Genomic DNA, 14,896 nt, shown 5'->3' with positions numbered 1-14,896 from the left:
AATTGAGTAACGAGTTTGGTCATGGTACGAATTAAACTCGTAAGTCAAGGTACCACTGTAATGATATCCACGTATGCTTACGTGTTTCCTGAACAGGTCGGCGTGCGGCGCCAGCACGGGGTCGATGTCTTGGATGTACCGCATGACGTCTTCGACGCTCCACATGGTGGGGTCCTGGCCAGAAGCCGATCCTAAAGGAGCACAAACACCGACTCATGCAGGTACTCTGTGTGTGCGTGTGTGCGCGTGAGTACCTGATGTGCCTTCGCGTTCTACACGGCTCTCCAACTTTTGTGAGCTCGGGGAGCAGGGGCTCTTCTTTAAGTGCTCTACTGTTGCCGCCACCGCGCTGGTCTTGACGGACTACCCTGACCAGCACAGAACATTCAACTGATAAAATATGCTATTTCCACCAATAGTAAACCTGGACAAGTACTGGCTTAAGCAGGGGGACAGGGGCACTGCAGGATTTGAGTCCCTGGCGGTGTAGTGTGTTACTGATGATAGCCTTTTTTACTTTGGTCCCAGCTCTCTGCCAGTCATTCACTCGGTCCACCCGTATGGTTCTGAGATTTTTGCTCACCGTTCTTGTGATCATTTCGACCCCATGGGGGGAGATCTTGCGTGGAGCCCCAGATCGAGGGAGGTTATCAGTGGTCTTGTATGTCTTCCATTTTCTAATAATTGCTCCCACAGTTGATTTCTTCACACCAAACTGCTTACCTATTGCAGATTCAGTCTTCCCAGCCTGGTGCAGGTCTACAATTTTGTTTCTGGTGTCCTTTGACAGCTCTTTGGTCTTGGGCATAGTGGAGTTTGGAGTGTGACTGCTTGAAGTTGTGGACAGGTGTCTTTTATACTGAGAACGAGTTCAAACGTGCCATTAATACAGGTAACGAGTGCAGGACAGAGGAGCATCTTAAAGAAGAAGTTACAGGTCTGTGAGAGCCAGAAATCTTGCTTGTTTCTAGGGGACCAAATACTTATTTTCCACCATAATTTGCTAATAAATTCTTTAAAACTCAGACTGTGATTTTCTGTTTTTTTCCCCTCCTTTTGTCTCTCATAGATGAGGTATACCTATGATGAAAATTACAGCCCTTTCATCTTTTTTCATCACAGCCCTTTCATCTTTTTAAGTTGGAGAACTTGCAAAATTGGTGGCTGACTAAATACTTTTTTGCCCCACTGTACTATGTCAAGCACTCACTCTTTAAACTCCACCATACCGCTCTGTTTTACAGATGCCATGTTAAGAAGCAATTCCTCTTTGAATTTAATCTTAAACTTCAGCTTTACAGATGCCATTTCAAGCACTCTCTTTCAACTCAACTGTAAACTTCAGCTTTAAAAATGCCCTGTCAAGCACTCTCTTTCACCTGCACTATAAACATAATTTTTACAGACGCCAACTCTGCTGAACATGTGATGTGCTATGATAATGGCGTCTGCAGTGACCCACGGTGGTGGTATGAGTCATAGCAAATTTATTTACAAAAATGGTACAACAGGGCTCGAGACTAAAACCAAATTGGTCACGTGACCTTTTTTCCCCCCAGCTTATGTGACTACAAATTTCATCGTCACATTTTCCTGAGTGCATGTTTTAATGGTTGAAAGTCACCTTCCCCCCCCCGCCCCCCTCCCGCTGCAATATCCTCTTTGAGAGACTGAGACTGAGTGTGTGAGAGAGAGAGCGAGAGAGAGCGCTGTGACCGTGTGACGGCGTGTCAATCATTGTTATGAATTCCATTTGAGTTTAAAGCAACCCGCTGCAATATGATTGGCTGCCTGTCGTCGGGTTATAGGGTTACTGTTAAATATGCCACCACAACGTACGCTGATGCGTCTGGCCAGTGGCCACCACATACCTATATTGATGCTAGCCCGCTAGTTATTTATTTTAAATGACAAGTGTGGGGCTTCAACTCATCTGGACTACCGGTGAGCAAGCTCGCGAGCCCACGACCATTTAAAGTCTGGTAAGCCGGTAAACCGCTCCTGCCGCCAAGTCACCTACAGCTTTTCTTTTTACACACAACATTATCACTATCAATGCTGCTATAATTGTCGCGTGAATAATACCAAATAATAATAATACCTGAGTGACGTATGATAGACTCAAAATTATGAGGATCTGTCCGTGCGTGTGTGTTGGGGAAGCTATACTGTTAACTGCAAAGATTGCCGGCTTAATTTGTCTCTCGTTTTCATCCCACTCATTATTACAAACACAGAGACACAGTCATGTGCAAAGGTTTTAATAACTTTGTCATGAAGCTAGCAAAGCTAACAAATCTATCTAAACCCTGTTTATAGCACAGACATACAGATACTGTATGTGCAAAGTTAAAAAGTCCAGACTCCTTTAGAGGGGATTGTATAGGAAAACAAACTATCATGAAAATAAAGTGCAATAATTACAGTAATGATTTATTTATGTTCTGTTTGGGACTATGATTTTAAATAGGTAAATTGGTTTGTTTTGCGAGTATATCACTTGCAAAATAGTATGACGAATCATAAATGATACTTTCATATGGTGGTACACTTCTGTAATCATTTTTAAATGTAAGTTAATAGTTGTGATAATGCTAAAAATTAAGTGGATTTCCCAGGGGGAAGCGGGTTAGGAGCACTCATTATAAGAACTGGCCCCTCTGAGTTGAACAAATGATCAAATAAAAGTAAATAATTAATTTTTTGTTGTTTGTTCTTTAAATTTAATTGACCTGTTTTGTCTGCTACTGCTTGTTGCGGACAGAATTGTGTTCACAGTAACATATCTTGAAAATATCATCTCTTGAGTATTCATACGAAACTATGGTAATGTCATGGTCATGCTGTACCTTCTCAAAAAAAATGGTGCGACCAAATCATGTGCTGGTGCGACCAACTTTTTTCAGTTGGTGCTACTAGTGCAAAAGCCCTGTTCAAGTGAGCACAGAAATTGATGCCCGTCGTGAATTAGAGTGGAGGTCACTGTCTGAGGAATTACAGTATGTGAGCATCAACAAATATGACACCATTTTTTTCAATCTGCTGACAATAAGGAGTGCTGTTATTCGTCACCATGAAATATATCATGAGGTAGTCGTACCATTGGCAGAGGGCTGGGAGATCTTGGCCACTTTTGAGGGCATGGAGCTTTTGTACGAATCCTGCAGGAGCCTCTTAGTGCCTCGACCGGGACCCGTGGTCAAGTTGTCTCCCAAACTTCTCCTGTCTGAATGCAAAAAAGGAAGTGTTATACAGTGAACCTGAAGCTATATTGCAGATTTTTACAGTATACAGGAAAGTCCAAATTTAGAATTGCAAGTCTTTAATGCAGGATCACGTTGTGCTGCAAAATGCTGGGCGGCACTGAGGTCTACTGGAAGACATGCAGCAGCAGAGGAAGAAACACAAGAAAAAGAGGCAGAGAAGGTCCACAACTAAACTACAGGAATAGTGTTTTTTTGCAACTGGACAGAGAAAACATGCCTACTTGTAATTTTGTATTTATTGCTGCTCCACGTGTGTTAAAGTAGCAGTCATGTCTACAGCCTTTCTTCTAATATGTTAGCATTAAGCTAGCAAACCTCTGCTATTATATGGTTTGGTTGAACATTTTGGTGTTTAAATATACAATGTAGGTCTGGGCGATATGGCCTAAAAATAAAATGTCATATTTAAAATAAAAAATACAAATTAATTTGCGATTTTCTTTCCCAATTTACCCCACCCCCCTTTACTTTTTTTTAATACTTTTTTCCCGACCGATTTTACTTTTTCCTAAGAAAAGTAAGTTCAAATAACAATTTGAATAAAATACTACTGGGAACAGAAATGTAGCATAGCATCGAGAAGCGACTGTAAGCAGGACAAACGCACGAAGACGTGCTTGTGCCCAACGGCGGCGAAAAAAAGTGTGTCTTAACTTTGTTAAAATTAATGACCAGTCGCCTCAGTGCAACATTTGGAAGAAGATTATATTGCGCAAAGGAGGCTTTCACAATGTGTAACGTCTGACACGCTCTGAGCCTCAGCCTACACCGCATGGAGCTTCAGTGAACTCAACTCTCAGTCAATTGGGTGAGTGAAACAAAATATGTCTGTGCCAACAATGAGGCAGCTAACAAGGTAAACAGTTGGTTGCACTTTTGCACTGATGGTTTTTAGCGTTTATTTTAGTCTTCAAACCAACGTAAGAGCTGATGACAGAAAAAAAAGCTTAACATTAAAACTTCACCGTAGCAACTTTATATCACAATGAATTGGGACAAAATTCACATCAACGCTGTCTCACTGTATCACAAACACTAACCTTGTGCCTCATCGGTGGGTAAGGAAAAGAATAAACCTTTTATATCATTTGGTTCAATCCATTAAAAAAAATAAAAATACCCCAATTCCAATTAAGTTGGGACGCTGTGTTAAACATAAATAAAAACAGAATACAATGATTTGCGGCGGCACGGTGGCCGACTGGTTAGAGCGTCAGCCTCACAGTTCTGAGGACCCGGGTTCAATCCCCGGCCCCGCCTGTGTGGAGTTTGCATGTTCTCCCCGTGCCTGCGTGGGCTTTCTCCGGACACTCCGGTTTCCCCCCGCATCCCAAAAACATGCATGAATTGGAGACTCTAAATTGCCCGTAGGCATGACTGTGAGTGCGAAGGGTTGTTTATTCCTATGTGCCCTGCGATTGGCTGGCAACCAGTTCAGGGTGTACCCCGCCTCCTGCCCGATGACAGCTGGGATAGGCTCCAGCACCCCCGCGACCCTAGTGAGGAGAAGCGGCTCAGAACATGGATGGATGGACAATGATTTGCAAATCATGTTCAACCTATATTTAATTGAATACACTACAAAGACTAGATATTTAATGTTCAAACTGATAAACTTTATTATTTTTAGCAAATAATCATTACCTTAGAATTTTATGGCTGCAACACGTTCCATAAAAGCTGGCACAGGGTCATGTTTACTACTGTGTTACGTCACCTATTCTTTTAACAACATTCAATAAACGTTTGGGAGCTGAGGACACTAATTGTTGAAGCTTTGTAGGTGGAATTCTTTCCCATTCTTGCTTCTTGTACAGCTTCAGCTGCTCAACAGTCCGGGGTCTCCGTTGTCGTATGTTACGCTTCATAATGCGCCACACATTTTCAATGGGAGACAGGTCTGGACTGCAGGCAGCCAGTCTAGTACCCACACTATTTTATTATGAAGCCACGCTGTTGAAACACGTGCAGAATGTGGTTTGCCATTTTCTTGCTGAAATAAGCAGGGGTGTCCATGAAATAGACGTTGCTTGAATGGCAGCATGTTTTTCCAAAACCTGTATGTACCTTTCAGCATTAATGGTGCCTTCACAGATGTGTAAGTTACCCATGCCATTGGCACTAACACAGCCCCATACCATCACAGATGCTGGCTTTTGAACTTTGCGTCCATAAAAGTCCGGAGGGTTCTTTTCCTCTTTGGCCCGGAGGACAAGACGTCCACAATTTCCAAAAACTATTTGAAATATGGACTCGTCGGACCACAGAACACTTTTCCACATTATATCAGTCAATCTTAGATGAGCTCGGGCCCGAGAAGCCGGCGGCGTTTCTGGGTGTTGTTGATAAATGGCTTTTTTTGTATAGGAGAGTTTCAAGTTGCACTTACGGATGTAGCACCGAACTGTATTTACTGACTTTGGTTTTCTAAAGTGTTCCTGAGCCCATGTGGTGAGACTTTACACATTGATGTCGGTTGTTGATGCAGTGGCGCCTGAGGGATCGAAGGTCACGGGCATACAATGTTGGTTTTCGGCCTTGCCGCTTACATGCAGTGATTTCTCCAGATTCTCTGAATCTTTTGATGATATTATGGACCGTAGATGATGAAATCCCTAAATTCCTTGCAATTGTACGTTGAGGAACATTGTCCTTAAACTGTTCGACTATTTTCTCACGCACCTGTTCACAAAAAGGTGAACCTCGCCCCATCTTTGTTTGTGAATGACTGAGCAATTCAGGTAAGCTCCTTTTACACCCAATCATGGCACCCACCTATTCCCAATTAGCCTGTGCACCTGTGGGATGTTCCAAACAGGTGTTTGATGAGCATTCCTCAACTTTCTCAGTCTTTTTTGCCACCTGTCCCAGCTTTTTTGGAACGTGTTGCTGCCATAAAATTCTACGTTTATGATTATTTGCTAAAAACAAAATCAACATGATATTTTGGTTGAGGGCTAGGACATGAGATCTGTGCTTGTTGTCTGTATCTTTTATACATTTAAACCCGTGTACGGCTGCATGGTTCTACTGGACCACCTCTGTCGTTGTAGAATACAACGACACCCCCTCCAGCTCTCATCTGATTTTCTCACAAGTACTGTTGTACAAATAGGGTGAGGCAACTTGCAGCTAGGTAGCACATACTGTAGCTGGAGACCAACTCTAGCTACTCCTCCACTAAGAAGGAGCAGAGTGTTTAAACGGGTTGCATCTTGGGACGTGAAACTCAAGAGCAAAAAAATATGCAGGTAGGCGTGAATAGTTTTTTAGTACATACCTGGGGTCTACAGTTTGCAGTAAGTGGATAAACGCAATCTTTCTGCTGTAGCTATGGGCCATAACTTTAGCGATGTGCAAAGCGGCCGCTTGAGTGATTGCCCTCCATCGTGCCCATTTACATTTCATACATGATGCCTTCGATAAATGAGTCCACCACAGTAAGCTGCTTTTTAGCAGGAGCTTGTTGGTTGTAGCGAGCCTGTTCCACTTTTAAAGATTGACATTTCTCCCACTTGGCTGGATGCTGACGTTTCCGATGCTGGAATAAGTTCGCTGTGCTGGTGTCTTTTGTTGCAATGGGCTTTTCGACAGACTTAACAGCGTGCAGCTAACTTCTTCCACGTCTGTTGCCACAATTCCTTTCTTTTGAACAAATCTTTTGCTTTCATTAGCGGTGTTGCCACAATTCCTTTCTTTTGAACAAATCTTTTGCTTTCATTAGCGGTAGCCATGTTGTTACGCGAGTCTGACGGAAAGAAGGGGGAGGGTGGTAGCTACGAAAGCCCCAAAAATTTTAGTTTATTATTTTTTAAATTATCCGCAATTAAAAACTTGGGGGGAAAAAAATTATATATATATATATCAACCAGGCCTAATTCAATTTTATCTGTTAGTTTTAAAGGAAACCTCTATTGGAACTGCAAAATAAACATCTAGAAGCAAGCACATTTTTCCTCTTATTTGGAGAAGTATGTGAGCAAGAGTCAGCGATGTCATACAATAGAGGGGGTGGGGGGGGTCGCGTATAGCCCACGATAAACGGGGGTTCCCTGTAGCTTTCATTTTTTATCAGATGACATGTAACCAGGGCTGACATGTACCTGTATGGAAAGTGTGGCCGTCGTAGTGCAGGTTTTCTCTGGCCACAGGCTGACTCCCAAACAGTGGGTCGCAGTGAAGGTTGTGACAAAGCTTCTCCAGAAAGCGGAGGACATAGGTGACACTGCTGACGGTAGGCAGCGTCAGCGTGTGCTGCTGCTTCTCAAAGAAGGCTGGAAGCACATATTCACCCACAAACTCAGTCAGTCAGTATTTCAAGCAAAGTTCATTTCATATTTCATATTTTCATACTATTATTTCAAATAACCTCACCTGAAATGACCTCACCCCCCTGGCCGGCCTTAAGGCAGGAGAAGATGGTTGCCTGGTTGTGGGCAGAGTCAACGCAGGCTTGGACGCACTGCTGAAGCACAGACGACGCCCGGCCGGGCCCGAAGTGGTCCGGCAGCTGCTGGATGCGCCGCTGGTCCAGATGGGGCCCAACCTTGCCATACTTGTTTAGGTAGACACAAACTAGGCGGGCAAAATGACAATGATAATCGATGCGAAGCGATAGAGTGGGGGAACACTGTAATATTATAGCATTTACCTGTGGGGGCCTGTAGTGCAGATTTGGGAATGGTGGCGTTGTCGAGGGGCACAGTGCTGGTGTCAGGCTCCGGGGTGCTGCTGGTGGGAGATGTGGGGACTGGATTAGGTACCAGGCGAGGTTTTCTCTAGATAAAGAAGAATTACAGCATTAAATTTGTACCAGTCTTGAAAAACATCACCATTTAAAAGGATAACATACAATCGAAGCGTCTGTCATGTGTTGTTGGGCTGTGGCACGAAAATACGTGTAGATCTTTTGACACAGTACAAAAAAAAAAACAAAAAAACAAAATCGCCAAATTGAGGATATAGCGACTGGCACTGACATTCAATCGCAAGTGTACATTATGAGGCCAAACATGAGCAAGAGCAGCATCAGTGTACAATGTTACCATTAAAGGTGGAAATACAAACTTGCAGCTGCTGATGTGTGCCTCAAAGGTAAACTAATAACTTGTCACTTGTCAGCAGAATGGAGCTCTCCTTTATAACCAAGCTTCTCCTGTGAGTATTATTGTTATTATTGTAAAGTCTACAATACTGGTTAATGAAGCAGATGCACAAATAAATGTGTCAAAATGTTTAATTTGACATGTGTTTAGTGTTAGTAATTTAATTTGCATCAATTTACACCAATAATTGGTTAATAAACAGTTTCAAATACAAATTGATTTTGCAATATATTTTAATGCAAAATCAAATTTCATCTGATTATTCTAGATCAAGATTAAAGATTCTTTGTCATTGTAGAAGACATGCTACGACAAAATTCAGGTGCACTCAAGAACCAGACTAAAATCAAATAAGTATAAAAGTTAAGTAATAAAATACTTCCATTTATTCACTTCAACTCACATTCAACTAACATTTTGCACTCCACATTTATACCATACTCTAAGTACAAACATGTGCAGTGAAAGGATAGCAGTCCAGACATCATAAATGAGAATAAAATGCATGTTAATGGGGAAAAAAATAATAATAATGGGGGGCAATTCTTTGATGGAATAGTCGGTAGGATAATCGATTCTAAAAAGATTCAATAGTGACAGCCCTAGGCTGCCCTTTGATAGGATAATTGATTCTAAAAAGATTTTATAGTGACAGCCCTAGGCTGCGCTAAGTGTTGCATTTAAGAGCAAATGCAAAAATGAGGCGGCACGGTGGCCGACTGGTTAGAGCGTCAGCCTCACAGTTCTGAGGACCTGGGTTCAATCCCCGGCCCCGCCTGTGTGGAGTTTGCATGTTCTCCCGTGCCTGCGTGGGTTTTCTCCGGGCACTCCGGTTTCCTCCCACATCCCAAACACATTCATTAATTGAAGACTCTAAATTGCCCGTAGGTGTGACTGTGAGTGCAAATGGTTGTTTGTTTGTTTGTGCCCTGCGATTGGCTGGCAAGCAGTTCAGGGTGTACCCCACCTCCTGCCCGATGATAGCTGGGATAGGCTCCAGCACGCCCGCGACCCTCGTGAGGAGAAGCGGCTCAGAAAATGGATGGATGGATGGATGGATGGATGGATGGATGTAAAAATGAGCTGTAAATGTAGTTACGAGCGAGGAAAATCTATGTGGTTGGTATCGTTGATTTTGAGATATCTTTTTTATTTTAATTTAATTTTTTTAAACCTGTCCTGTTCAGCTGCATGGCCATGTAGAAAGGTGGATCTGTATGCCTTTTGTGCTGGAACAGTTTTGCTGTGCAGCAGGGGAGTTTGAAAACCTCTTGAGTTGATATCTTAATATAACCTGTGTTATTGTTTGCTGTCACAGCACAAGCAATTAAAGCCTATAGCGTGTTTATATGGAACTTATGAGTGAATGAACATATCACATGCATGTTAGTCAACTGGTGTACCGAGTTGCTGACCCGGCACATTGAGGAAGGGTGGGCCCGGGCCCCTCCATCATCAAGGGGGGCCAACCCAGCGCCTTGCCCAACCAAAGCGCCCGACCGGTCCCAAAGGGAGGGGCATGGGTACTGGACCACCCCGAGATCTGAGATAGTAATATCTTGAAAATCAGTCAGTCACTCCTATCCACTCTCTGTGACTTTTTTGTCATAGTTCCCGCTCCCTGTGACTTTCGCTCCCGTTCCTGTCCAATCACGTGATTAATAATGAAATTTACTCCCATACCGCAGGATCCAGTGGGAATCCCCCAAAAATGTCTGCCTCTAGTTCAAATCTCGACTCAGGACTTCCTGTGTGGAGTAACATTTGCACGTTCTGCCCCGTGTTGCGTGTTTTTTTTCTGGGTACTACGGCTCCCTCCCACATAACAAAAACATGCATGGTAGGTTAACTGAGGCACATCGACCTATATACTGTTACAGGTCCAACCATCCATTTGCTGAACCGCTTATCCTCACCAGGGTCACGGGTCTGCTGGCGCCCAAACCAGCTGACTTTGGGCTCGAGGTGGGGTACACCCTGAACTGGTCGCCAGCCAATTGCAGGGCACATATAGACAACCATTCACACTCACATTCATACCTACGGACAATTTCGAGTCTGGATTCAAATGTGAGTATTAATGGTTGTTTGTTTAAACGTGCCTTGTAATTGGCTGGCGACCAGTCCAGAGTGTAGCCCACCTCATGCTCAAAGTAAGCTGGGATAGGCTGCAGCTTACCCATGACCCTAATGTGGATAAGTGCCATACAAAATGGATGGAGGAATGGATGGACTGATATTGTTAACATTTAATATAATAATGTCAGAAAGTTGGCAATTCACAATTTATACTTTTCCAAAACCCTTTTGTTTTCTCTCCATGCTGTTTGATTACTTGCTTACTGCGCAATATAAATTACCGACCTCATGAGGTTTTAGGAATAGTTTTGAGTGACAATGGTAAGATAAAAATGGTTGGCAGTTGTTCAGAATACAATATTTCTCTCTCGGGCATGTCACATGGGGAACAGCATCTACAAAGTAAAGCGACAGGCCAAGTTCAATAAAATATTGGCAATGCTGGCTGGTTGGCAGCTTCAATGAATCTCTGGCGGCTACATTATCATCATTAGGGTCTGATGCACACTCTTATGATCTGCCTTGCCAGCTTGCAAAGTGGAAGCGTCACTCAGAAACTGCATTTGACAAGCACACAACCAACTATTACGGGTGGAACAGCTACCTTGCTGCCAGGCTTTGGGCCTCTTTTCTTTGGGATCTTGACGGGTGTGTCCTGTGTCTGCGGCAGGGCTATCCTCTGTGCCCAGTTGCCTGGGAGTCTGCCGCGGGGTCGTCCTGGACCTGCCGTGGGCCGCCCGGGCCCGGCAATGGTGTCTGGCAAAAAGCCGGCTCTCCTTACCCAGCTCAACTGCAAAGACGAGGCAAAGAGCGTGATGATGGAAATAATGGTCCCATTACTGCCCAAAAATATAGAATTGGTAGAAACCAGTGGCGGGGACTTACCTGACTTGAATCTAGCACTAGATACCACTGCCACAACGTCCCAATTACAAAAACCAATCAATACTATATAATAACGCAATATAGTAGCACATTAGGATGGCGATTTAATCAAAATTTCAGCTTTTTAAATTGTGGCTTCGGTAGCTTACTGATATGCATTGTTAACACTGAAGTAAGAAAGAAAGCTTTTATCTATATAGCACTTCTTTATAACATGCAGTTACAAGGCGCTCAATAAACATGCACAAGTGAGACAGATTGTTTAGAGTAGAAAAAACATGTAGGCAAAGTAGACAAGGTTGCAAACATGACACTAAAAGAAATCAACTAGAATAAAACAAAACAAAACATGGCAGGTGAATAGAAAGGCTTGACAATATAAATGAGTTTTCAGGCGTCGTTTAACAAGACATGGCAGCCAACAGAAATGAGCTGGTTTTACTAAAGAGGTACAGTTTTGTCGGTTTGGAATTAATTGGTTCGTGTGTGTGTGTATGTGTGTGGAGGTACGGGTTCATGCTTCGCGTTTCCACTATATTGCAGATTTTAATTCTAGGTGTTACTCTTTTTTTTATACTGTTTGTACAATACTTTGGTGCTATCCATTGCTCTTGCTCTTTCTCAATATATTGTGTTTGTATAGTTTTAGATGCATTTATAGGCCTTTCAAAAAAATTTATGTGCCGTAAATGCAACAAAAACATGCCTCGTGTGTATTTAAATAGGGTATTTCTACTGGAATTTGAGGTAGTTGAAGCCGCTCTAGTACGACAATAGCCATTTTGACAAAAAATACTTTTGAGACACACTGGAGAGTTACTTAACAATAACCTCCCGACTGTTCAATCAAGGAATCTCTTAAAGAGAATCTGTCCCAACAAAATAAAGTTTGACAAAAAAAATCTAAAGAATGACATGATCCGAGGAAATTCCAGAAGAGATCTATCAGTCTGGAAAGGCTTACAAAAGTCATTTCTAATGCTTTAGGATTCCTGTGAACCATAGAGGAGAGCCATTATCCTCACATGGAGAAAACATAGAACAGTGGTGAAATTACCCAGGAGTGGCCAGCCTACAAAGATTACCTCAAGAGAACAACAATTTATTCAAATCCTGGTTGGCAGACAAACAGCTGGCAAGTGGCCGAGAACATCTTGCCATATGTATGGGCCGGCATTTTGGGCGATAGCTTTGCAACAAAGTGATCGGCTCGGAGCACCATCCTTTATTCCCCCGCATGATCTAAGGTGGCGGCACGGTGGACGACTGGTTAGAGCGTCAGCCTCACAGTTCTGAGGTGCGGGGTTCAATCTCCGTCCCCGCCTGTGTGGGGTTTGCATGTTCTCCCCGTGCCTGCGTGGGTTTTCTCCGGGCACTCCGGTTTCCTCCCACCTCCCAAAAACATGCATTAATTGGAGACTCTAAATTGCCCGTAGGCATGACTGTGAGTGCGAATGGTTGTTTGTTTCTATGTGCCCTGTGATTGGCTGGCAACCAGTTCAGGGTGTACCCCGCCTCCTGCCCGATGACAGCTGGGATAGGCTCCAGCACGCCCGCGACCCTAGTGAGGAGAAGCGGCTCAGAAAATGAATGAATGAATGAATGAATGATCTAAGGTGCCATTCCAATCGGTTGGAATATTCTATTGTTGCCCTCTACATGGTGCCAATCCTCATTGCAGTTATCCAGAGGCTTGACGATCACACATAAACTGCACCCTCCCTCATCCACCCCCGTTAAAAAAATGCCATTGACGTCTTTAGACGGCATTGGCAGGGAATAGATGGATTCTGAATGACATCTTTGGACGGCATTGGCATGGAATGAGTTAAAAACGAAAGACCTAGTCCGAAACCTTGGTGTACTGATAGATTCTGACCTGAATTTTAAGTCATATCAAATGAGTTACTAAAACAGCCTTCAACCAGTTGAAGAACATATCCATAGTGAAGGCTTGCATGTGCCAAGGAGACCAGGAGAAGCTCATCCATGCTTTTATGTCAAGTTGACTTGACAATGTATGTTATGATCTTCTGACTCGACTCCCCCAAAAGAGCATTAAACAGCTGCAGCTCATTCAAAAACGCTCTAGCACAGTTTCTGACCGGAACAAAGAGGTCAGAACATATTACTCCAATTCTAAAGTCTCTACACTGGCTCTTAGTCAGCTTTAGAATGGATTTTAAAGTTCTGCTACTGGTCTATAAATAACTAAAAGTTATAGGTCCTGAATACATGGAAGAAATGCTCATGGAATACAAACCAGTAGGGCTCTGAGATCTACAGACTCTGGTCAAATACAAGAGGACAGAGTACAAAGCAAACATGGTGAAGCAGCATTTAGCTTTTATGCTGGACACAAATGGAATGAGCTTGCAGCCCCAAGTGTAAATGCTTTTAAGTCCAGGTTAAAAACTTATTTTTTCTCATGCTTTATAGAGCATTTCCACTTGTAAATGATCTTTCTTTTACTGCATGCTGTTTTTATTGTATTTTTAGTTCTCTTTTTGTTTTAAATGATTATAAGATGTTTAAAAAAAATACTTTTAATCACATAAAGCACACTGAGTTATGTAAATAAATTTACTTTGCTTTATTTTGAAAACGAGACATGCAGGAGAAAATGTTGCTCTGTGCGTGACATGTAAGGGAAAACCCCCGCTAAGAAACAGACAACATAAGAATTATTTCACATAGGAAGAGAAAGGCGCATTTTCTTCAAGTTTTGAATAACGTTTACTCATCCAGCACTGATAGAAACCAACATCCATCCATCCATTTTCCGTACCGCTTTATCCTCACAAGGGTCATACACTTAGAAATGTTCTGGTGTCTGTGGCCTACCTTACGTCCAGGCTTGGGTCCACGTTTTTGGGGGATCTTAACAGGCTCCAGGCCTTTGCTCATCTGGATGCTTGGTGGTCCTGAGGCCGAGGCCTTCTGACTCCAAGACCCCTTGGCTTTCCTGCGGCTGGGTTTGCGCCCCCTCTGACCAGCAGGCTTGCCAACTGCGGGCGGCGTGTGCATGGCCGAGTTCTCCACTGTGCCGTCTGTTAAGGGCCCAATGCTCTTTAGCATCACCGCTAAAAATAGACAAAGATAGAAACAAACGGAGGGGAATTACTAGGAATGTTTTGGGATAATGGAACGTCCACAGTATTGAATGAATTAATGAGGGCTTATGATGGTGACAGTTGACTCAGAAAATTATTATTATTTCAATTTCTATTGGGATTTCCTTGGTGCCACAGAATTTTCACCCAAAAAGGCATTATCAGCATTGAACAAAAAGAAGGGAACAACAAGGCAGCATTCAGACAAGATGTGAAGATTCGAATTAGCTCTGCCTTCCAAATGCCTGGCACTTGTGACAAAGCCAGAAACGGTGTGATTGCGAATAAATACCTTCCAGGCCTAAAAGTGCATCTCTGTGTGAAGGTAGCTGCTGACAGATGGGAGGTCACTCTGACAGTCAACCACACCCTGACAGTCAATCAAACACCTTTCACAGACACGTGTGACGGGAAAAATTATTTTCACGAAAAACAGTAAGAAACAGAA

At 43.1% G+C, this 14,896-nt stretch overlaps 1 protein-coding gene across 6 annotated transcripts in view; it reads right to left on the bottom strand.

The window, feature by feature from the left end:
* LOC133401349 (polycomb protein SCMH1) overlaps window positions 1-14,896 on the bottom strand; it is a 31,288-nt gene that overhangs the window by 2,975 nt on the left and 13,417 nt on the right. For 5 of the 6 annotated variants that reach the window (XM_061674243.1, XM_061674241.1, XM_061674242.1 and 2 more), the window contains 7 exons: window positions 14,180-14,418; window positions 11,055-11,240; window positions 7,918-8,044; window positions 7,641-7,841; window positions 7,370-7,540; window positions 3,101-3,226; window positions 82-191 (listed from right to left, as the gene is read on the bottom strand). In XM_061674243.1, the coding sequence (XP_061530227.1) occupies window positions 82-191; window positions 3,101-3,226; window positions 7,370-7,540; window positions 7,641-7,841; window positions 7,918-8,044; window positions 11,055-11,240; window positions 14,180-14,418 (1,160 nt within the window). Of the gene's footprint in view, window positions 1-81; window positions 192-264; window positions 369-3,100; window positions 3,227-7,369; window positions 7,541-7,640; window positions 7,842-7,917; window positions 8,045-11,054; window positions 11,241-14,179; window positions 14,419-14,896 lie in introns of those variants that run through there. The other variant, XM_061674244.1, reaches the window with a different exon arrangement.

This window comes from Phycodurus eques, chromosome 4 (assembly GCF_024500275.1).
Source record: "Phycodurus eques isolate BA_2022a chromosome 4, UOR_Pequ_1.1, whole genome shotgun sequence".
NCBI lineage: Eukaryota > Metazoa > Chordata > Actinopteri > Syngnathiformes > Syngnathidae > Phycodurus > Phycodurus eques.
Note: the sequence above shows the minus strand (reverse complement) of the source record. Positions and strands in the feature narration are given on the sequence as shown.